Genomic DNA, 24,677 nt, shown 5'->3' with positions numbered 1-24,677 from the left:
GGAGCGACTGAAAGTATCTGGCAGTGGGAGGAGGGTGGAGAATTTCTCAGAGCAAGCCTTGTAGTCTACAAAGGCTATGTACACTAGGAGGGCAGTGCATGCTGCACTGCCATGATGTGGCTGGCTAATAAGAACATGCCATCTTTCACCAGGGCTACATAAATAGCAAAAGCTTTACTTGCACATTCCCTGTGGCATGGCATTGCTCAGCAGTCCTTCCCTCTATGTCATAGAAAGACACACTGCATGGACAGGGGCACCTGCCCCAGAACAACACGCAGCACATGCACCTTTCCAAGCAAAAGCGCACGCGCACGCGCACACACACACACACGTCTATGTAGCCTGTGCTGTAGGCTTGACTCCTGAGAAGACAGATGAAATTAGAGTTTTGTTGCAAGTTTGACTCAGTATGAAATAGAAACAGAGCACATTACATATATTTTCTTTATTGCTGGACTTTTTTTCCCAGTAAGTAGGCATGATTCCTTAAAGGCTGAGGTTTTTAACAACAGTAAGGTTTTTCAGGTTTCTTTTTTTCTTTTTTTTTTTGCTGTGGACAAAAAGATACCTTTGAACAAAGTTTTGCCTTATATTACAGTATTTCTGTACAAAAATAAAAGTCCAAAATCAAATCATTATTAGCTGATATTCCCCAATTTATTTACAGGGTACTGTCAAGAACCTTTATCAGGCAACCAGGTAAAATAGAGAACTGTATTTAAGCAGTTGCATTGCATAATGTTGCGTTCTCTAGTCATCTCTGAAGGGCTCTGGCCTTTGGCAGTCAGTCTGGGTTGAAGAGTCCAGCCAGAAGTATAAAACAGTGAAGTCTTTCAAAGAAAAAATTAATATTTAAAAACTTAAGCTGACATTATGGAGAATTGAACTGATAACTGTATTTCCATATTAGGGTAGTCTATAAATATTCTCAGCTACATCTCTCTTTATCATACAGCAGATACAGAATGCAGACTTCTGCTACGTATACGGTAATACATATTTGCAATAGTAAAATCAATGTATGAAAATTTTGGAATTTACTTGTTAATAAAACTGCTTATAAAGTAACCATACAACTGTAACAACTATAACTCTGAACTATTAAAATGTACAGAAAGACTGTTTACACCATTGCACATACTTATTCCCTTTGCTTCAAAAGACTTGTGAAATACAGAATAAAATTTGTCAAGTTTTACTGACAGCTCAAATATGCATGCACAACGTGCACATCCACGGAAGCAAGGGGAAACAAATTGTTGGTGTCCATCAGGAAGGCTGCCAGCAGCACTCCAAGAAAATATACCTTGCTCTTCTTCCCTCCCCCTTCCCACCTGTATACAGGCCAGTAGATTAGTGCAGAATGGATGAATATAACTTTGTTTTCAGTGTTCTGAAAGGACAAAGGAAATCGTCTTGACTTTTATCAGCAATTTTAGGACAATACAAGTTAGGCTTAATATTGTAAGGCACTTATTACCGCTTGTATTGCAGTGGATCGAGTCTTAAGGCATTTGTTGTATCAACTGAAGGTAATAATGCTTTGGAAAGTTTTGAATGAGCCAGCAGTTCTAGTATGTGACTATTTCAGCCGATTTTCCCCTGCCCCCCTGTGGTCTCTCTAAAACATTGTTTGAAGATATTCTCCATTGAAACTCTGGTTCTTGGTTAGCTTGTCAACAAAGGTGATCAATGTCCCCAGGTTGTTCTGAGGCCAAGGAGCGATAGATTCTATTTAGGGTGCAGTAGAACTGGTTTTGTTTTCACCTGGAGCTGCCCTGACTTCCATGACTACTCACGGATCGGGAGGTGCTGTAGCGTTTTTTCACGATCATACTGATGTAAGCTTTCATCAGCTTTGCAATGTCAACCACCTGCCAAGAGCATGAAGAGCACAGTTCTTAGTAAGGTAACAGTATGTGAATGAATTTCTTTGGACACTAACAATATAAAACTATCAAGCTTTCAACGAAGCCCTTTTGCAGTTAAACAAATAAAAATACTCAGCACTTCTACCCATGTCATTCTGTCTTCCCTTTACAAGGATCTTGAACAAATCTCTGACATTTGCAGCCATTACTTGAATTACTAAAGTGGCCTGGCTATCAGAACAGGAAGGCCACAATAACAAAACTACCTTGGCTCTTACCTCACTAGTTTCAAAAAGCAGTTCTCTTTCATCCACCACAATCTTGTAGGTGTTGGCAAGTGGAGCACCAAATGACAAGATATGTTCATACTGAAACACCTCCAGAGGCCTTCCTTCCCCACGCTTGTAGACAGAAACTGCATCGGCACTGACTCCAAGCCACAACTCCTGTGGGAATCCCCCTTCTTTACACTAGAGAAAAAAATGTAAATTAACAGCAAGGGGAACAGCAGGAGTCACACAACACTTACTGTTGGTGTTGTCTGTAACCACTTGTTAAAAAGTGCATATCGCTTGTCCCTTTTTGAATGTAGCCTTTTACACTTCGTATACTTGTTTGCAACCCATCAGGACAGCATTCTGTCCCTCTATTTTATGGTTAACTGGTGGATTTAAATAGCTACAGTGCTTGCTAATGGGAGTAGGCTTTTAATAGCTCAAAGTTTATTACATCAGCTGTCTGAGCATTGTGATAATGTATTTATGGTTTCACTGCTCTGGGGTGAAATCATCACCTATACAGTGTAAGTAGTTTGAATGTTCATACGGTCTTACCTCTACGTCAAAGAGTGTTGAACCATAGCCAGGCCATTCCTTAATCAAAGCCATGTACTTTGCCATGGCCTGCTCCTGATTCATCCTCTGGAGTTTTTTCCATTTGTCAATAATACTAGTCCTGGAAGCTGAGATTTCCTCTTTGACCCACATGTCTAACATCTGATCCTCCTCAACCTTCTGTTTGCTGACAGAGCCACTGCGGAAACTCCTCCGCAGTGTTCCTTCAAGAAAGCTGGCTCGTTTCTTCTCGGCCTTCTCTGACACAGTAAATGTTTTGGTAGACTGTGTAATCCTAGACTTCAGCTTTTGCAAGGGATAGACTTCCTCCAGTTCTGGTATGGTGGTGTGCACACTGTAATCTCCCTGAAGGTACTGAAGGCGCAAAGCTGCAAGGACCTGGAGGGTTTCCTCAGGAGCAGGATAATGTCCTTTAATCACTGCTTCGTGAGCCTGCCAAGGGGAAAAAAGGTAGCTTTTTATAAAGCAGCCTTTGAAAGAAATATGAGAAAACAAGGGGAGTAGATTTACTCTCAGGCAAATTCAGGACCTGAAATAAATGATCCATTAAATAAATCAAATGGGGTAAATCTCTTGGCAAATTTAAGCTGGATAAGACTGGGTTTACCAGAAGAACTGCAAGGCAACTGAGGAACCTGCTAAATGGGAATTACTTTTACTAGGACAGCTTTTAGTGAGCTCCCGTAACTAAGAGTAACTGAACTATGAAAAAGGAAAATAAAATGTAAAGGGGAGAAAACAGGATCTAAACATCTGATTGAGGAGAAACTCTGTGTTCAAGGGCATTAGGAAGAAACGGGTCTCTAGTTTTGCTCACTATGGATGAGCTCACTATGGATGATGCTCGGATGTTTCTGGACAAACAAGCCAAGCTCTAGGACAGCTTTGTAATTTTACTGAGGGGAAACAATAAATCTTCAGTGGATCCCAAATCAAGTTAGTACAATGTCAACATATTGCAGTGCTCTGTAGCATCAGGGATGAGATTCTGAACCAAGAAGATTCTCCAAAATCCCAGCTCTCTGCAAACTCATTCAAACCTGTGGAAATGTGCAGCAGCTAGGTGTTTCCTTTCATATGACATTAGTAGAGGAAACAAACACACATCGTGTCTGGAGATCCAGGAATTGCAAGTTTAGTAAACACACAGAGATAATTCACAGTTAAGTAACAACTAGTTAGTTTAGGTGTACAAAATGTGCCTTTAGACATGCAAAATGGTTTACTTGAGATTGTACCCATGCAGAAGAAAGAGCTGTCTTTCAGAAATGGAAGGCCAATATTTTAATGAGGAAGAAGAACTAAAAGATTTTCTTCAGCGCCTTATGATTATTAAAGGATTGAGACTTTAAAATAATGGAGACTGCAGAATTAAAATTGATGACAAAAGGGAATTTTCATAATTGTCTGAAAAAAGTTGATGACTGACATCAAAAGCAGATAATTAGAAAAAATAGAACAGAATTGATGTTAGAATGTAATGTTACCTCTTCAAGGTATTGCTGTAATATTGCTGGTAGGGATTGAATGTCATGCTTTATAACAAATACTACTGGTTTTGGCAAGACATAAAGTATTTGGCTAAACACTACTCAGCACAGAATGCTGTGTGAAAACAATCTGTTTCAGCAAATGTGCTTGTTGTAGCTGCTCACAGAAAACTGCCTGAATCTGCCTCTTAAGCCAATAATGTAACGTAGCAGATTGGATGCAGAGTTCTCATAGATTTTCTTCTTGCTGTTTGAACTTCATCCCAGAGAGAGGCACTGGATGACTCTTCTAGAGGTAACAACAGACAGACAGAATGGCTGTGTTTCTAAGGCAACCTATTGCCCAGATCCTTCAGCCAACAATAAGCAGCTTTGGGCTGAGCGACAGTAGTAGGCTCTGGAAGGAGACTTTTGGTAGAGTGGTGATGTAATAGGGTGCCTTAAAGCCTAAACTGAACAAGGAAGAAATACTCCATTGCAGGGAAGATGTAGAAGGGGAAAACCCTTCATATGTACGAAAATTGAGGTATGTCAGTTCTTGATTGCATCCGTCTTGCTCACCAACAGAATGTCAGTGTCTTGGCATTGTAAAGAGCCAGAAAACAGAAATCTTAACCTTATACAGAAATCTTTATCTGTGTCTAGTGCCCACCTGAAAGAAGGTGACTGCTGGAAGAATTTTTAATCATTTGCAATATAGTAGAACAGGAGAAGGTCAATCAACAGTAATAAGTGCCATCAGTGAGTTTCTGTGTAACTACAGGGACTGTTATAATGGAAATCCAGCTGCTGATGCATTTAATTTTCATTATAAATCAATTTAACTTGTTTTATGTTTTGTAATATAGCTTCATTCTGAGCTCAGCATGTCCATTAAGTGGATTTCTGTTCATCAGAGATGTCTTAGAGTTACTGCTGAGACTGGACTGATTATACTATGGTACCTATGAAACGATCAGTTTTTGGAAAGATAAAAGGCTATTGCTCAATTAGTTCTGTACAGTTGCCAGCACGAGTCTTTTACTAATTAATTTGTTGCCACTTATACTTTTTTTCACTTTATTTCTTACAATTTCTTCAGAAAATGGTTTAAGAAGAGGAAAATTAAAAACAAGTATTATTCTTGCTTATGCAGCTTAGATCCAGTTGTCCATTTTTCTACCCCTGTACAGAAAGCAATTGGCAAGTAATGCAGAAGTAAGAAACGTAACACTAGAGAAATCATCTGTGCTTCACTTATGTCAGGATAGGCCTATTTTGACCACTGAACTGCTTCCTTTGCCCTTGATGCTTGAGTAGTAGTGCATTTAGTTGAACAGAATCAAAATCAAAACTCTCTCTGTGCTGCCTGGACCTCTTGCTTTTTTTCCTCCTCTTAGAAGTGCCTCAAAACAGAACCTTTGTCCTTTACCTGCTCAAACATAAAGGCAAATTCCACACTATCTTTTGGGACGTTTTCCGTGTCCAGGAAGCAGTAGAGCTTGAAGTAGAACTTCCAGTGCATCTCCCCAACTTCAGCAGTGGCAGCAAGCCTACACGGTTGTGTAAAGAGGAAGAGAGACCAGATCTGTGAAATCAAACTATTTTCTAAATTGCCACCTGCAGAATCTAAGCAAGGCATCAGCTGAATTTTGCTCTATGTGTGTCTGTGTATTTGGAGCCTACAGCAAAATCAAGGACTTACAAATGTTCAGTTCTCAAGTCAACTGTTTTTAACTCATATTCTCTTAGTAAACTTTGATTTTTAGATAAGTCAGGTGTTAATAGAGCAACATTATTAAGTCCTGTTATAAAACATAAGTGCACAACACTTAAAACATTCATTTTTTCCCCTTTTCTGGATAAAGGGTGCTGATTGCCATGCATACAACATAAGGATGATAAACAGGTATTTAGGCTTGTATTACATTTTCTTACTACAGTGCTATGGATGGTTTCAATTTTACTGGTAAGAGAAATGTTGTGGTATTGTGGTGATTTCCATGTGAACTTAGATAACAGTTGGAATGGCAGTGACTGCCTGGAGGTCAGTTCTCACATCCACAATGGCAGTAATGGTGGAAAAATTTGTAATAGTGGAAAAGAAAATGTGGAAATAGTGATGAGAAATATTACTCTACTGATGTCAGGACAGAGGAAAACCAACACAAGTGTATAGGTGGCTATTAAGTCTTTTAAGAAAAAAAAAAAAAAAAAAAGATCCTTTTGTTCCAGAAATGCCATGTGTGTAATTCAGCTGCATCACCACAAACAAGCAAGTGAAAGAGAAAATTCAGCATTATTGACATTGGAAATTTATTTAATTGCTACTTATTAGAGTGAAGAGAGACTGAGAGGTACACTCACTTTTCAAACTTTGCCAAGACATCAGCTACAATGGTTCTGCTTTCAATTGCTTTATCAGTAGTTCCATTGTATTCAAACAAAGCAAACATATTTCTGCTATCCTCCATGGCCAAGCCACGAATTAACTTTTCAACCACCTAATGAAAAACAGCACATGAAAAAACCATAGCATGGAAAAGCAGTATCACAGAGTAAGACAGATACTTAGAAAAAAATTAGAGCTAGGTTTTGCATTAGGCTAAAAATGTTATTAACTTGTCCTCATCAGCCTTATTAATTGTCAAATTCCACTGAAATTTTTATTCTTTCAGAATATGTATGTGCTATCTCCTGGCCAGATAAAACACCTGTATTTTGCCAACTCAGCAAGAATCTTCCAGTTTTAGGAAGCAGCTTGGCTCTCATACACACCAATGTCTACTAAAGTTACTCCAATAATGCCCTCTGCCTAATTGCTTAGTCTTTCCTGTAATTCCTCCTGTAAGAAGGAACTACAGTTGGGTAATCCTCTGCAGCACAAAGACAGTTTTTATAGCAGGGACTTCTCCAGAACATACTGCAGGGAGGGACAGCACTGCAAGCCCTTCCTTCCCGGAAAGGAGACACTGGCAGAGAAAGCCCCAGTACTTCCAAAGTGCAACACTACTGCTGCCTTGGACTGGCACACAAAGGGGCACACTGATCTTGCTCCAGAGACATTTTGTCACCAGCTCTCACCTCTCCAGCTGTAGTGTGTGAGTTGATTGTAATCTTACAGGAGCCCCCACCATGGCAATAAACTGTGGATGTCATCTCCTGCCTGCCAATCAGTGCTTCTATTTCATCCCGTGATGGCACAAACTCTCTGCATTTGGTTTTCTTCAGAGATTCATAAGTAAAAAGTGCGTATTTCTCCATTTCAGTTCCTGGAAACTGGTCACGAACCCTGTGAGACAAAGTTTATTACTTTAAGCTGCCAGTCTGTGAAGCTTGCTTATTTGAGAATTTTTTTCCCCTGGGACTATTTCTGTATCCAGTACACTCTTTAATTGACATGCTCCAAGTACAGACAAAGCTTTTAAATTACTGAGTTTGTTGGTGGACTAACTTTCCTAATGACACACTCTGCATTCTTCCATTGCATCACAGCAAAAGGAACTCCACATTCTGGTTAATGCTGAACTGCCAACAATGATTTATTATTATTTAATGTTCACTAATACTTTAACATTAGATTTGCGATCATAAGTTTGTACCTCAAATACATCTTTAAATATGATACTGTTCTTTTATGTGCATAATGCATACCTCATAAAATTAAGGTAAGTGGGATGAAGAATTTTTAACAGGTTGGTTTGGACTGTTGAGAATGGGGGTATAGGCTGCAAGTTGTTTAAGTTTATACAGTTACAGGAAGTGCCCCTTTTGCCAACATTAACCAATTGTGCATTCAACTTTGTGGCATTTTGCTTGATTCTTCAAATGAGTGCAATTGCATCCATATGACCAACTCATACACACTATTCCTACAGCATTTTCTTTTTAGATTCACTATTTGGCATAGTGTAGTGGTATAGCTAGTTTGGTAAGGGAATACATCTTCAAGTCTCGCTTCTAGATGTCTAAATACTGGTACAAGTTGTGGTGCTTTAATAGTTCAAAGGTTCTTACCTTTTGAGATGAAACTTGAGATATTTGAGGATGCTGCGACTAGGCAGAAATGTGCAACTCATGCAGGTGAGTATTTGCCAGCTATAGAGGTTCCCCACGCTCCCAGGGTTAGGCACTTTATTGGTTTGCTTGATGAGCTGACAGTAGAGCTCATCTCGGAGAGGTCGTAAATCATGTCCTGTTTGGAGGATACCTTGGATTATAGGGATGGGATCAGACATAGACTCCAGCTGCTGTAAAGAATTAAATATCTTGATGGCTTCATCCTGCAGAGTTGTGTAGCCTTTGTCTTTCAGCACTGCAAAAGAAATATTAGGAGAGATGAGCTTAGATTGAGATATGAAAGAAAAAGCACTCAGGCTTAATGTGGAAATTGCCTAATGCTACTCTGACACCCTTGTTATGCAGGATATTAGAATCTCTATTTTCCACTTCAAATGTATGATGCAAACTCATTTTATGAGCTATTTTGCTATTGAGATTTGTTCCAAATTTAATAATTTAAAAGGTGTATCTTGATTGATCATTTTTTGTCACTCTTGGGGCGGTCACAACAGACACAGACAGTGCCTCGGACAAAGGGCAAAAAACCATTTATTAAACAAAGCAGCCTCTTTTATACACCTTTTGTATGTTATCATTTGTGTTACATATTCTAAACTGCTGCTAAACTACCACAAAAATTTGTGTTACATATTCATTGGCTGCTAAACTACCACAAATGACTCATTGGCCATTATTAACTATAACATATTGTCATTGGCTACCTGTGGCATAAACATTCAAGCATTCAGAAAAATAACAGGTGCAGGTATGTTGCTGTTTTTCTCCTTCTATTGTTTAACTTTCTTGCTTCTGTTGATACTACATTCTCATGGGTAAAAGCTAATTGCTTTTCTTCTCATAGGCTTTTCTCACGAATAGAAGTTAACCATGTCCAAATTAAGGTCTGCGAAGCCTCCAGACCTGCTGTTGGCCTCAACAATTTTTTGTGATGGATAGTCTTTCTTCCTGAGCAAGTCACACTGCTGAAGTCCCATATCACACTCCATATTAACCTCCCACCCTCCTCCCACGGATGAAACTTGTGGTCTGAGTAATACTTTGTTTAATATGCAGTTGCAAACTAAATTAACCAAATCCTTTTTAAGAACACCAAGTTCGCAATCATCAATAGTTCTGAACCATTCATTCAAAAGAGACTTCTAAATTAGTGCTTGAATCAAGAATATTAAAAGAGATGATTACACTCATTTCAGGACTAAACAAGCATTACTTTTTAAAACCATGTACACTCATAAATGTTTTTTCCCCATAAATAAGGATTCCTATCACATCTGATAAAACGTACATCTGTTAATTGGAAGCTGTGGCTGCTGCAGGTTCCCACATGGGGTAGGAAGCAACAATAATTGGAGGAGGAGAATATGATTCAAGGAGACTGAATGAATCAGGTTTAGTTGCTTATTTCAGTGCAAGACTTTTCAAACTCAGTCTTCTTAGCTGTGTTGCTGAAAGCAATAGCAACCTTCCCTTCTGTAACGCTCTTGCAGGGACACCACAAGCCCATGGCTCTATGCTAGGCAAACTGCTATTCTCAAAAGAGCACGGGGAAACTTGTCTATTTGTATTATAAACATGTATTTTGCCTACCATTACTTCACTGTAGACTTAAAAAAACTAAACCCTGGTTTAGCCTTTCATAAGGAAAAGTGGTTCTATTATTGGAAAACTTACAGTTTAGATTGATGTCCCCATATGGCAGTGGCAGTAATGGTGAGTGCAATGGATGATGAGTGTAACGGAGAATAGGATTCCTCTTATAAATCTGTTCAACCACATCAGCATTCAGGCAGTTTTCCTATTGGGGTGAGAAAAAAAACAGGATTTGGGGTCCAGCTTTAGAATAATGCAATGCTTTGTGTCCTTAGGTTGGTAGTAAAAAACTGAGCAATCGGTGTTACCAACACTATTTGGTGCTAAATGCACTTGTGGGTGCTGTGGCTGCCGTGGCATGCTGTGGGCTATGAATGCTTAGTACCTGCCAACCTCAGGCCTTGGATGGGCTTGTTTTATCTGTGCCATAAAAAACCAAACTACAGCAGAGCTGCAGGACACCAAAATCATAAGTAGTGTGAAGTATCATAACAATTTTTGAAGTGTGTTTTCATTTTATCTTCATTTTTACTCCAATAATTCGTAATGGGAATTATGACATCTGTATTCAAGATTTATTTAAAAGTACTTCTCCAGCATAACTAATTGGCCTTTCAGTTAGAAATTGCAGGAGCTACCAAACAAAACAGTCCAGAAAAAGTGCTGCTGTAAACCTGATACACCCAGTCCAACATCCAAATACTGCTCTTACTGTTCCTCTTAGGCCAAGTTTGACAGATGTGTGACCACTGTCTTCCAGCAGTCCTGAACTTCCATATATTTCTCCTGCTCTGAGAAACAGCATTCACAGTCTTGGAACCAAGGACTTAGTATGTCTTTTCCATGAGAGAAGGGGTGGCACTCTAAGGGAGAAGGTCAGTAACAGTTCTCCCCTCTTGCCTATTTCTTTGATCTCTTGTGAGAATCATCATCCTCTCTCCTAAATGCACATTAGCAAAAAGCTGCAGAAGGACATTCTCTGGCTGTGCATGCACTGTCTCCAATGAGACCATAAACGGTAAGCATGAAATGAGTATTTTTCTCATCACACAGAGGTATGAGGTGCTTAACCCATGCTATCATAAAAAAAGAAAAGAACCAAAATGACAAAAAAACCCCCCAGAAGAGCTGTCTAGTCCACATCCTGGTGTGCTGCTCACTGTGGACAGAGTCAAACATGTCTGCTAACTCATCAACCTGCACACTGTGCTCTACTGCCAGGTGTAGCCATGTCTGTCAAGTTACACAAACCAGTAAAACTTGTTACTGTTTTAATGGAAAAAAGTTATCCCTCTTGCCCTCCAAGCTGCACTTCAAAGTTTGCTCTTCTACTGTTTAGACAGAAATTCCTTTATCAGGTCAGAGAGTACATTCAGGTTTCACAATTTTAGTCCATGTCACCGTGTAATTAAAACATAATTTTCTGCTTTATTACCCAATATGGCAAAGCCAAAATAAAGATTTAAGCAACCGTTCTTTCTCACCCCACGCCATCCTGCTTGTGCCCACCTTAATATCCTGAATAAGCTGCTGAGTTGGAGTATCAATGGGTGCCTTTGTGTCAATCACGTTCTGGATGGCACTTGACCAGCGGGTCGCCTCATTAAGCAATTTCGTATAGAGACGGTAACAGTGTTTGCGTCCGTACACGGTCACGTTCCAGTAACCTGGCACAACAGCAAAACTGGTCAGCATGCAAGCTGCAGCCCAGCACACACCCACTGCTGCATCCCAGATCATGCTGGCAGTCTTTCAGGAACTATAGCTGTACGAGTTATTAAGTATCATAATACAGATACTGTGGTATTAAAGGAGATTTTCTCCTTTAAAGAAGCCTAGGAGCAGCCTCAGACTACAACTATGCATCATGCAGCCTCCTGTTTTACCCAGTAATCTTAGTAAAAATGACTGCAAGACAACGCTGTTAATAGTGTAGAATACTGTTAGCTCCACTGTAGCTTGTGGGCCCTACTTCTCCAGTCCTGTGACAGGAATATCTGAGACAGACTTGCTTTTCACTCAGGAGTCTTTCATAGTCTGTGGCATACGTACAAACAGGTACAAAGCACAAACTACCTCGTCTGTCATTAATTTTACACCAATGAAGTGGAAACTATGATAGAAAGAGCATTTCAGTTCAAATTCTCTCTCTGCATCGTTGTATAGGCTTTGTATGAAACAGATCCAATAAAAGGAAATGTGTTTCATCTTTCACTAGTGAAAGCCTCTTTGAAGTGTCAGTGACCCCAATGAGATAATACAGGACTGTCAACAGTCACTTCTCATTTGCAAACAGACGCTTCCGAGTTGAAAACCAGTTTTGAAAGTGCACAGTGGAGCTGACTCAGGTGTAATATGTAGGTTACCACGAACTGGACTCTAATTCTGGATCTCCCTATACCTGCTCCACCAATGTTGGCCCTCAAGAGTTCCTCAGCACAAAAAATAAGGTACGAGGAGAGTGCTACCTATGTCTCTCCCCAGGTCTTTGATGTGTAAGCACAAGTGTTCACACCAAGTTGGTAGCAGTGTCAGTCTGTGATAATTTGAATGTTGGTGAGAACAAATTTTACTCTTCTATACACTACTTTTGTTTTTTCACCCAGTAACACCCTGTAGAACACTTCAGTGACTTGGAACCCATTTGTTCATGGAACTGCACCCATAATAATCCATTTAAAATATTCTTATGCATTGTTTCTTGCATTACTAGCTACAAGGACAGAAGGCATACTTGAACAAGAGCAAACAATTACCTGTTTCTTTGAAGATTTTTTCATCAGGTGGGACCACTGAGCAGAGGCTGTTCAGGACCAGTGTACCCAATTTCAAAGCATTTTTCTCCGAACTCTTGTAGTAGTCCAAAGAGTTGTGTGTCAAAACAAACCAACGCTTCTTTAGTTTTAATGAGGACATCTTTGGGTTGTTCTTTACTTCTTTGTGTAGCCATCCTGTTACGGACACAATTTGAATCACACTTCTTTTTCTTGAACAGAGTTGGACAAAAGTAGGTTGCTAAAAGTTGGTTGTATACTTTCAACAACAACAAAAACATTGTGTGAATTGATAAGCTCACATATTAAACAACATCAAGTAAAATTCCCAAACAATGAAATTATAAAGATAAAATTAATATGAGAACCTTTCAATTTTGATGTTTTACTAGAAGAATTATTCTGTCATCTTACAAAAACACTTTTGTCATCATTACAGTGTTTTCTTACATGGCACAGCAAGAATATAATTTCAGCTGTATTAATTTGTGAGTAAACTCCACCACACAAAGATGAGGCTGCAACACTAACCATGTTGGCATATTACCCACATTGTATTGTGGGAACAATCTCTTCAAAGCATAATGGATGTTATTTACTTTTTACTGCCCAGTCAGTTCTTACCCCTCACAATGAATTCTTGTCCCTCCACTCTAGTGTCCCCCTTTGACCTCTGGAGCAGGGTTATCCAGTGATGCATCTCTTCAGGAGTGTCAGCATTACAGTGAAGAACACGATTAGCAGTGATGATCACAAATGAATTTGGTCTATGAAAATAAATGACAATTGAAACAGCCTTTATAATCAATATACCTACTGTTTATCTCACTCCCCATAACCATAAAAACTGTTCATTGTTTGCATTTTCTATTCAGACAAATACTGTCCACCTCCAATGCATTATTTATTTATCACCTAAAGAAAAATATTAAGCATTTGAAAAAACTCAGTTATGTTACATTCACACCAAAATGAGAGGGCTACGAATGGTGGGAAAGTTTACATTAAATTGCAACTTTTCATATCTCAAAATAAATCTGCGGTGAGAAGAACTTCCAATCTTTAATCAGCTTTGGATGTGAATCAGAACTGTTTCAGGGTCAGATCTATTTAGAGTGTCTGCTTCAGTAGCTACATTAGCTAAAACAAACTACAGTATACAAAGGTCTATAGTAAAGCAGCATGTGAACACGGATTCTTTTATTTTTAATGCAGTGCAACCCAATTCACAGAGAATACAATCTATTTTTAATGAGAGTCTGGCTTTTACCCAGTCCTACACCAGGATTCACTGAAGCATGAAGAACTAGTCCAAGTGAAGTGTGCTGATGGCTCTCTGGATCAGACAGGCAGGTTCCTCAGCCTACAACGCTTTCTTTAACCCTTTATCATTAATTTTTCATCCTGGAGCAAACCCCCAAAACAAAACATAAAATTCCCCCACAAGACTGAAAAATCCATGTGAAAAATGCATATAAGAGAAATGCTTAACTTTTTGCATTAGCTTAATGCAGGAGAAATGCTAACTTAAAATTGTGAAAGGTTTGGACATTTGTATGGTATTGTTTATGAAATGTGGGCTTGTAAATTCAGTGTTACTTCTGGTATCAGTGTTTTGGCAGGCCAAGGACAAAGCAATAACTTAAAACCAGCTGTTTTACACATGTACACAATGAGGAGAAACTGAAGTGAGCCCTACAGTTCAAGTAACACCTCACATCCAGTAACCTTATAAACTAGTCATAGTCTGAACCCAGTTTACTTTTTATTTCCCAAAACACCATTAGTAGTTCAAGAACTAAGAATATCCTGACATTTTTGTTGTTTTTATGCTACACTCTCTTCTTTGTTACAAGACATTTTTATTCTGGGGAAATAATTTTCATCCCTGAAGAATACAACATTCATGAATGAGAAGCAGAACAGAAAAAAAAAATTAATTTTTCTACCTACTGCATTACTAAAGAACTCAAAAATCAGCTGTTCTTTTTTTCAGGAGTATTATTCGTAGAAATGAAAGAAATATTTAATCTTCCAGTATTGGATCACTTTAGGAGCTGAAGAGCTCATGTATGAAGCAGTGTCATGGAAGTTACTGAAGCCCCCACAAAATGCACCATCATTCCTATTCCATCTTTTAACATGGGGTATTTAGTACTATGAAAAGGGAGGCAATAATGAATCATCAATACATGGTTGGCCAGTAGAATACAGAGACTAAAGCATAAAGTCTCTGATTTTGGCTAGAGAAATGACAAAAAGAAAGTCACCAGGCATGGTTCTGACTTACCTATCTGGATTGTCAGCAGCACAGACAGAATCAATTAGTCCTACATCGAGTGTACCCTATAAACAAATATCCAACCAGAAAATGAGGAAGACATTCACTATTACATTACTCACAGTACTCTTCTGAGAGACACGTGAAAGAAAAAGCAGCTTTGACCAACAAAATGAACTGCAGGTCTGGGCATCAGTTTCTCTTAATCATTAAAACTGCTGAGGGGAAAACTAAGAGACTTGGATGAACAGAACCAGTAAAAGATTATTTGTAGTTAGGATGGAGGCAGCTCAAAAACTGCTCTTTTCTATACTTCCAACATTCTTGAATTTTTCACTGAAAACAGCATGCCAATATAAATGGCACCCTCTCAAACTTCTAAAGCCATTAAGCAGAAGTTTTTGTTTTCCTTTGCTTGATATTAGGTTCCAAATGTATTCCATTAATTACCAATGTATGTTGTACAGAATGATAAATGCAGGATCAGAGAAATCTCAAATTTTTAACTCCTGGGTTTTTAATTTACTCATTAACAGTATCTTTGCAAAATTTCAAAATCAAGTATGCACTGTGATGTGATAGGGAAGTGGACCAGAAAAAACACTCCCAAAACCAACAGTCATTTTTCATCAAGGTGAATGATGGGAGAGCCACACTCTCTCCTTGTACAGCTACAGGACCAAGGACATGGAAGCTCTAGCCAGTGTCACAGCTACCACCACATTTAAAGAAACTAGGCTGTGACTCAGAAGCTGTGGCCACCACAGTGCCCCTGTTTTCTAAAAATATTTGGTTTGAGAAGTTCTTCAGATGTGTACTTACCACAGCATTCTGTGGATTTGCCTGCTCATCATGCATCTCCCGGATCTCCTGCTCTGTGGACGCATGGACTTGACTCAGTACACTGAACCACTGGCTGGGGAGAGAAAGGCAGCAGTGTAAGTAAAATTTTGGCTCTGCACAAGCCTTCTGTCACCTTTGTTCTGCAGAGATCTAGCAGGTTCTGCAGGTTTTTGAAATTGCTTAAGATTCCTTTTGTCAACAGGCAGCAAGGCTTTATGTCAGTTCAAGTAACACTGGGTGCAAGCAAGCCCCTCCAGATCTCCCGTCCAAGCTTGTGTCATTCCCTTCTTCCTGACAGCAAGTACCTTGTACACTAAGTGGCACCTCTGAAAAACTGCTGTAAGCATACTGAAGCATCTGAGTGCTTGGAGAGTCTTTGTAACACATTCACGTATTTCATCTGGAATAAAATACATTACTAGCTACTCACAAAGCCTTTAATGGGAATCCCAACCTTCAGATTATAAATTGTGCTGCACTGATAGCATGACTGGTAGTAATTTCTTACAGTGATAATTCTGCAAAGACCACCCAAGTCCACTGAGCTCTCTGTAGAAGCACAACTGAGAGGGAAAAAAAGAATAAAATCCCCAAGCAAATAGCTCTACAGTTTTTGTTGTCTATGGAGCACTGAAAAATCCAGCTGCTGGAAGGACGAGCAAATCTGTGCCACTCCAGTGGTACTGTGTATATCCACAACGGGAAAGTGGCAGAGAGGTTTCCAGCGCTTCAGCCCCTAGTCCTGAGCAGCAATTGCAGATGGATTTAATTCCAGCCACACCTTCTGCTTCTGGGAAACCTCTATCCTTCTGGCACTTGTATATGATAAAACTCAACTGCTTGAAGGAATCCCATTGAAATCTGAGGGCAGATCTTGGCCCGTTCAACAGGTTCCTGAATGCCATTCTTTGAGATATGAATTTGCCATTCTAATGAAAACCACCTGGGGCCAAGTTTTCAAAGGGCTCAAAAGCCCAGCCTTTAAAACAGACTCCTCACTTTCCAGCAGAGGCTCCTCAGCCACCACGGGGTTGAGGAAACACATGCAGTGTTTCTACTGGTCTTAAATATGGAGTTATCTTTCCTGCAATTGCTTTTAGTCATGGAATTTATGCCTAGGACACTAAAGAGCTGCCTCCTTAACTCCAGCATTCAGAAGCCAACTGTTCCCCAAAATGTACATTTCTGGAGCTCCTAAAATAGCTTGAGAAAAACTGTGTAGGCTGTCAAACGGTACCATCGCTGCCATATCCTAAATCCATTTTATCGGCTTACGATTTTATTAGAAACAGTGCTAGCAACGAAGAGAAACAAAGATTGAGAGTGCCAGACCATAAAGCAGATGAGAACATATTTAGTTCTGATTCTTTTTTTAAGACTCAGACACCCACAGAGAGGCTGTGCTTAACACTTTGCTGGATGTAAGGCAATGCCACTAAAAAAGGAGGGAAGCTGTCATCTAGAGAGGAGGAACCACCAGCTGAAGAAAGTAAAGAAACTGAAGAAAACTAAGACTCATCTACTAAAAAATTCCCATAAATTAAATTCAGCTTTCCTTTCTGGGCTCAGGAATTGCAAATGTATTTAAATGTGAAACTTCTATTTCAATTTTAAAAAAAAGACTTCATAGCACTGTATGCACATTTAGTGATAATTTATGGATGGATTTTAAAGAACAATTCAGAGTTTTCCTGATTTCATTTAATCTTTGTGTAAACAATGAAAATGAAATGAATCATGGCACTTTGCAAACGACAAAGGCAGACTTTACTTTTGCTTTCTTCCCTTTTGGGACCTCCTTTGTCTTTCAGCTGAGTCCCAGGACACACAAGTAGGGAAAAAAGACATGCTAGGGATTTCAAAGGAACAAACCCTCAGCAATGCCTGCCCACTGAAGCATTACTTCTTTCTTCAAATACATTTCCACAATCAAAAATAGTAATTCATCTTTTGGGGGCCTGTGCCGTGTTTTTCTTGGTTTTTCCCTTCATTTGAACAAAAAGCAACCCCAGATCCTGATCTAGCCCAGGTACAAAATATTTTTTCAATTGCAGATGCAGACCAAACACAGCCCAATGATTCATACTTCACAAGGCTTTGTTAACAAGGCTTTGACTTAAGCCTGTCTGCAAATCCTTACACATCTCCCTCATTAAGTCTCTGCGTTGAGTGAGAAAAAAGAAACATGAAATACACTGGTAAAAGGTAATTTAATCTGGCTGGTTTGTTATTCGTACTCTACACAACAAGAGTGTGCAGTGTCTCCTCCTCCATCTTTAAGAAAGAAATGAAGGAAATGCATGGCAATAGACAAGTCTGTGTGCTGATAATTGCTTATTGGTCCCTAGGGCATGTACACGTCTGGTAGAAGAGACTTTAGCTATGCCTTAGTTTTAAAGCATGCTTACATCCCACAAGAATCTTAATAGTAACTGCTAGAAAGGTCCTAAGTTATTTCAAGGATAACTTTAAGGATGCCTAAAAAAAGGAGAAAAGATTTTGCATTGCTACATCTACATCTGTACTCAGGGTCCTGTGACACAAGAAGGTGTTCTACCTTTACAAAGAACAGAACACCAAACAACTTTTGAGGCTTCTGAGCAAAGTAGCTCAAGTGATGTTGACAAAGGCATCCTGTATTCTGGCCTTGGGGCAGCAAGGCAATGGGTAATAAGCTCTGATTACTAAGTTAACTTTATTTAAATGCTTGATTTTTATAGGCAAGCATATTATTATCTTGCATGAACTGTAGCACAGGGATTTTTTTTTTTTAAAGATGCTCTACAACTGATCTGACAAGTCAGACTTGCTCCTCACCTACTGCCTCCCCCCTATGGTTAGATATGGATCCTATAGCAACAAAAGCAAGACCCTTTTAAATATGTAGAAAGGGAAGCATTCTCTTACACACTCCTCTGACATGAATATGCTTTTGCTCTAAAATACAGTGACTGCATTACAACTTCCATCTGAAAAAATTTTAGGCTCTGCTTAGACAAACAGATCCCACCCCTGAGAACAAAATGCTTCATTTCAGCCAGACTACAAGGTCTGAAATATTGATTTGATCGATGCAGCTAAACACAGGAGGGTAATCCACAAGCCAAACATCAGTGGCTAACGACTGCCTCTCTGCAGACAAGCTGTTTCAGAAAGTTGCTATTAACACATGGATAACAGCCAAATTCTGGGCAAATTTTCACTGGCAATCTGACTCTTCCCAGTAGCTGTCTGCCACAAGGTTTTCTCCTCAGCAGGCCTTTCAAAAACCATGTTAAAAGCAACATGTTTAACACAGCCTGAATATTTTGTGACAGTGGTCAAACAAACTAGTGACAAGCCGAAGTCAGAATGGCGTAGAGGTTAAAAAGGAAAAGATAAGGAAAAGAAGATAGGCCTGATGATTTTCATACCTTGCATCCTCAGGAGATTCAGCAATTAAGTGGTAGGTCCTATCACTCATTATTAGATCAATACCATTTTCTTTGCCTGTATTATCAACAATCTCTCTGGAAAAAAGAAAAACACCAAGATTGAGCACTACAGATTGTCAACATTTTGAAAAAACTCTGTCCTGCTGAGAAGCTCACAAACTGCTGATACTTACAACAGCAGTCAGTCTTCATCAGGTTCATTTGCAAGACTCACAACATGATTTATCAGACAGAGTATTAGTTCACTGAACTACAGCTGTGTTTTCTGCCTACACAGTACAAATATTCAAACTACTAAGAATGTCACTATACCAAATTGACTATTCTGTTACCATTTTACGAAGAACTAAAGAAAAAGCAATGCATCATCAAACCTCAAGAGAGGCAAAGATAACTGAGTTGAGAAATGGATATATTTTTGAACTGACTGCATAACAAAGTGTTTTTTGGAGTGGTAAGAAGAAAGCTCTTGAAGATTGAAAACTGAAAGCAAACAAAACCTGGATTAGTGAATCTGTGTGGTTGTGAGTCAGCATAAAGACAATTCCAAACATGACTTCCAGAAAAAGTTAAGCACTCATCCGCTGAAAAATTACATATTTCTCATTTTTAGTTTGGAAATTTAATTATTGATATAAAAACAACTGTGAAGATTTTAAGCAATAATTAAAGTATTGTATTAGATTTTCCTGTGGCTTAAGAAATAAACTTAATTTCCTTTTTGCTGTTTTTCTGTATTTGTCTGAAGTTCATTATTTCCTTAACTGGCTATATTTCCTTATCAGCCTTACTATTCTCATAAATCTCTGTCCTACTAACAATATATGCAAGCTCTGCTTGTCAGACTCAGGAGGATGACCTATCTGCTATCAAAAGAAAAAGCTGTAATTCTGTATTGTTTTCTTCATTTTGGATTCCTTCCCACCCAGTAACAGTGTCCAATAGAGTACCTCCCTGTTCTGTGTTTTAAGTGACTCAGCTTGAGATTTTAAAAATTGAACAGGGTCCCTAGTAGAGAGTGGTGAAATATGTGAGTTGCATTATAGGTTAGGAATGCATTCAGTAAATATTAACATTATCTAGAAAAGCTATTGTTTATTTCTTATGACACACAGTTCTTTATATACATGTACCCTTTCTTCTACCTAGTTTATACACAAATAGTCATTGACTGAACCTACAGCTCAAACTAGGTTCAACAACCTTCGTCTGACAATTTTAATTTTAATTTTTTTTTTTTTTTAATTTTTTATGCAGCAAAGAACTTCTACAAGGCACAGCCAATGAAGCAATGAGGTAATGACGAAAAAAAAGAATTATTGATTTAACATATTATAAAAATATGCTAAATAAATGCTATGGTACATGAGACAGAGTCAAATCCAGTTTTAACAAAAAAAATATGGTAGGATCTTCAGCTTTTATTCAGAGATTTACTTGAAAGCCACCAGGCCATTGGTTTTTCAAGAGCAAGTCAGGATTCTCACTGAAACTATTTTCTGTACTACTTGAAATCAGGCTCAAGCCAGGACTGCCAAAGAAAAGATTAATCTAAGATTTCAATTTAGTTTAAGCTCCCTTAAAGTAACAGAATAAATTGGGTAGTTGCAGATTACAAGGCACAGAGTAGAATTGAGTGTTAGAAACCATTTCTGTTTTTCTCTGCTTTGGATGAAAGCTTAGGTACACTTTATAGAGAAATGGGACTACTAATGTTAGCACACCCTAATTTTTAAATTAGGTAGATAATCCTAGATTGTTTAGAAGGACAAATACCATCCAGTAGAAAACTGCTTTTATGCATGTTTCAGGAAGCGTAAAATTCTTAGGCACAAGGAACTTCAGGTAACAAGACATAAGTTATTAGGTTTAGTAATTTTGTTTTTTCAATGAATATATGCATTTTAAATACTTTCCTACACTACCATAATTATTTAAAGCATGAAAAAAAGATCCAGAAGATTCAGCTTTGACCCATGCGAACTTCAATATATTTGGGGCCTATTAATTCCACCCTCTTCATTCTGGGTTTGCCTGCAGCTACAGACTTGGCAACATGCCCCAAATTGCCTTGGGAATCATTACAGACTAAGTAGGGCCTCTAGTCTGGGAGAAAGCATAGAGGGGTTCATTACAGCAGCAGTTTTCTGAAGTATTTGGCACTGGCTTAGCTCTGGAGCACTCTCTAGACTTAAGAGAGAGCCAACTAAGGACAACACTTGCTTTCACTAACTTCACCACACACACTCTCATGCTTGCATTCACACAATTTGTAGGCAGGGCACTCAATATCTTCCCAGACTGAGCCCCAAGAAGTACTCAGAAGGAACCACGGCTAACGTAAAACCCTATAAACCTACTTGGCAGTTCGGACATCCATGGCACCCTTTAGCTTTTCTTCACTGTCATTTTCAAAGTACATCAGCCTGGACTGTCTGAGAACAAACCATCTTTTCTTCCAGTTCCTCCTGGAAAGCGTAGATGATCCACCCCCCTTTTTGTGAAGCCAACCCTGCTTAAGGGCTTCCTGCTTAGAACGAAACCACAGGAAGGTCTCATCTTTCAGGACACACCAGCGTCGCTTCCATGTGTTGATTAAGCCACCTGGCAAGAGAGACAAATGTGGGTTTATATGTAGTTAAAACAAACAACTGTATTATAAAATAGAAGCTGTGACCCCACCAAAACTGGAAGGTGCTGACCAACAACACTGCAGTTAAAATGACTTTCTGCTGTAAGCCACAAAACCTCATTTTTGCATATCCTTATGGCCATCAATATTGTTGTCAATCTAAACACCCTTAAATTATAAATTGTACTAAGTCTCTGTATTACAAAAATAAACGTTTTTTATATATATATTACATATACGTATACATAACATATCTGTAATAATAAACTACTGAAAAGTCTTGCTGCACATGACTGTCTGATCTTTAAGACAGTTTTCAATGTGTTTCAGTGATAATCTAAAAAAAATTTAGCATTAAGCTCTTTCCTCTCACCAAGTTATTAGGAGGTAAGGATGTTTAACTCAAAACCACAAAACCCAACAAAGCTGTGTTTAGAGTAGGAAATACACCAGTGTGAGCTCGGTCATAACAAAGTGTGGCCATAGAGTAGGCAATGCATCTTGCACTGGAGTTACATCACAGTCATAAAAACCTTAACCAAACCAATATGCTCCTGTCATCCCACAAAAAGTGACTGCCAGCTATGTCAGAAAGTAAAAGCCATGCTACTGTGGAATGCATTATTTTTCACACGAACATTGTGGTGTGTAGACTCATGACTGTTCCTACTCCAGGAAAATCAGGTATAATATATGAAATCATACAATGGTTCATCTAGATTATAATTTACTATCAATCAGAAGACAAATCCAAGAATTTTAACCAGAGAACTCCTGTGTATATTCTTTCAGTCTCTTACACCCCTTTGCTACATGGAACCTCTGTCATGTCTTCCAGATCCAAAGCAAAATTCTACTAAGGTCAGTAAAATTGGTCTGCATTGTAGAATGCTGTCTGTGTTACAAGGTTTTGAGAGCAGGAATCAGCATATTTGGTACAATTTCACTTTGTGACTTGTTTTTTTGTACTTATACTTTTGCAGAGGGGAAAAACACTGCTAGATGTAAGCCACTGCAAATAACTTGAGAACAGCTCAAATTAAATAAAGTCACTTTTCCACCACCCTTTGAAAAATAAGAAAATAGCGTAACTCTACAGGAACCGGAGTGTAATATACAATAAATATTTCTGGTTATTTTGTCTGTTTAGCAAATTCTGATTCAGTACCTTTCATGTACAGAAAACTGTGAAAGTAGGGCAAGCTGACACAGCTATAGACAGAATCCCTCCGGTAGGAAAGTTCATCATCTGTATCAAACCTGGAGTCAAAATCTTCTTCACTGTCTTCAAACTACACAAGAAAGGAAAGAAAGGTCATAATTTCTCAGGAAAGAGTTTAGACAAAGTTGGTTTAGAAGTCTCTAGCTAAAACAGTTATCATGTATTGGAAGGACATGATTCCTCATTAGTTTTCACCCAGCTAACAAAGGAAGGAGTACACTGTAGTAAGTTGCAGCTTAAGCTGTTTGATTACACAACAATCTGTGAAAAAGCTTTGTAGATGCTCAGGAAAGTTATCCCTTTGCAACAGTATGGTCAGGATAGGTTACCTTGTGCTACCTGCCCCGATCACTGAAGTGCTGTGGGGAACAGCTTACAGAAGTATTGAAAAAGAAACTTTGCACAAGCTGTGGTATTAGCTTTCCTCCACCCTCACCCCAGAAAGTCAGAATTTCTGTTCTGTATCTGACACACATCCAGAGTCATGCAGCAGGAAGGCATCCTCAACAAAAAACACTAAAAGTGCTTTTTTCTCAGGCAAGAACTGTCAACTTGTCCCAACACCCACGAGGCTTATCACTGCCTCAAATGCAGAAGATATTCTGTTGTTAAAGTTTTCCTTCTAAACAAGTCAGTGTTGCTGAAATACCTTTTCACTTGCCCAATCAGACAGTCTCACAGAAGCACTGGATGAGTGGTAGAAGAAATCATATTCTTTCAAAAATATTTGTAGAAGGAAACCCCACTGTATACTCAGTAAACAGCAATGAAAAATTGCTCTGCAGAATGTGTGTCTCTGCCTCAATAATTTAAGCATTTGCCATTGTGTGAACTTTAGTCTCCAAATAATCTCAAAATAACACCTGGATGTCAGGGACTTCTGCAAGCATCTCATTGTTCAATACTCTTGCAACTTGCACATATAAATAAATTTGGTTTTCCTGAAATCAATTCCCCAACATAGCTACCTGGTACCCCAACTCCAAACTCATGCACAGAGAAGAACTTTGCTGTGCACTGAGCTCCTCACCAAGTAACACACAGTGCTGCATTAAAGCAGTTAAAATCACATGTGTGCAGAAGCCCAGGACTGCAAACAGCATCTGAGCTGCCTCTAACTCTAATGCACTCATCGCAGTGGCATCTAGATGGCAACAGACCACTATTTCCATAGGTGCTCTGAGCCAATCACGCTACACAATGTTTTCTAAGAACAGCTACAGTGAGTCTACAGCTGAACAGCAGGGAAAAAAATAATCAGAAAGCACCTATCAATTATTAGGTAATAAAAACAACGCTACTTACAGAAGACTGAGCTCCCTCAGAGCTGAACCGGTATGCTCCAGAGCTATTGTATGTCCCCACTGAGCACCGGTAGTCCGGTGACCACTGGCTACTGTGCGAGTTAGAGAAGGTCACACTGCTGCCAGAAGTGATAGCACCATCTTCGTAATCGTCTTGGTCGTAATCATAGTCTCCGTCAGGAGAAATAAGTTCCACAGAATTTGGGGGTCTGCAGGATACATTTTCTGGCATGCAGTAGGTGGATTCGCCACTTGAAGAGTTGTGGAGACTCACTGTGTCATGGGCAGGAGGTATGACCATGGCGTCGCTAGCAGCA

The 24,677-nt window shown here is 39.0% G+C and overlaps 1 protein-coding gene across 2 annotated transcripts in view; it reads right to left on the bottom strand.

Annotated features, from left to right (window-relative positions):
• Positions 1-429: 429 nt before the first annotated feature.
• Positions 430-24,677, bottom strand: part of MYO10 (myosin X) — a 64,292-nt gene continuing 40,044 nt past the window's right edge. Inside the window, exons 19-35 of one of the 2 annotated variants that reach the window (XM_017738739.1) lie at positions 24,362-24,677; positions 23,003-23,126; positions 21,563-21,806; positions 19,182-19,277; positions 15,748-15,841; positions 14,935-14,990; positions 13,269-13,411; positions 12,627-12,821; positions 11,380-11,537; positions 9,952-10,075; positions 8,215-8,512; positions 7,282-7,489; positions 6,565-6,701; positions 5,630-5,750; positions 2,708-3,160; positions 2,153-2,344; positions 430-1,877 (exon numbers count right to left, since the gene is read on the bottom strand). In XM_017738739.1, coding sequence (XP_017594228.1) covers positions 1,767-1,877; positions 2,153-2,344; positions 2,708-3,160; positions 5,630-5,750; positions 6,565-6,701; positions 7,282-7,489; positions 8,215-8,512; positions 9,952-10,075; positions 11,380-11,537; positions 12,627-12,821; positions 13,269-13,411; positions 14,935-14,990; positions 15,748-15,841; positions 19,182-19,277; positions 21,563-21,806; positions 23,003-23,126; positions 24,362-24,677 — 3,070 coding nt within the window. In that variant the 3' untranslated portion in view covers positions 430-1,766. The remainder of the gene's footprint in view (positions 1,878-2,152; positions 2,345-2,707; positions 3,161-5,629; positions 5,751-6,564; positions 6,702-7,281; positions 7,490-8,214; positions 8,513-9,951; positions 10,076-11,379; positions 11,538-12,626; positions 12,822-13,268; positions 13,412-14,934; positions 14,991-15,747; positions 15,842-19,181; positions 19,278-21,562; positions 21,807-23,002; positions 23,127-24,361) is intronic. The other variant, XM_017738740.1, reaches the window with a different exon arrangement.

This window comes from Corvus brachyrhynchos, unplaced genomic scaffold (assembly GCF_000691975.1).
Source record: "Corvus brachyrhynchos isolate BGI_N302 unplaced genomic scaffold, ASM69197v1 scaffold23, whole genome shotgun sequence".
Lineage (NCBI taxonomy): Eukaryota > Metazoa > Chordata > Aves > Passeriformes > Corvidae > Corvus > Corvus brachyrhynchos.
The sequence above is the reverse complement of the archived record's forward strand: the minus strand, read 5'-3'. Positions and strand labels throughout refer to the sequence as shown.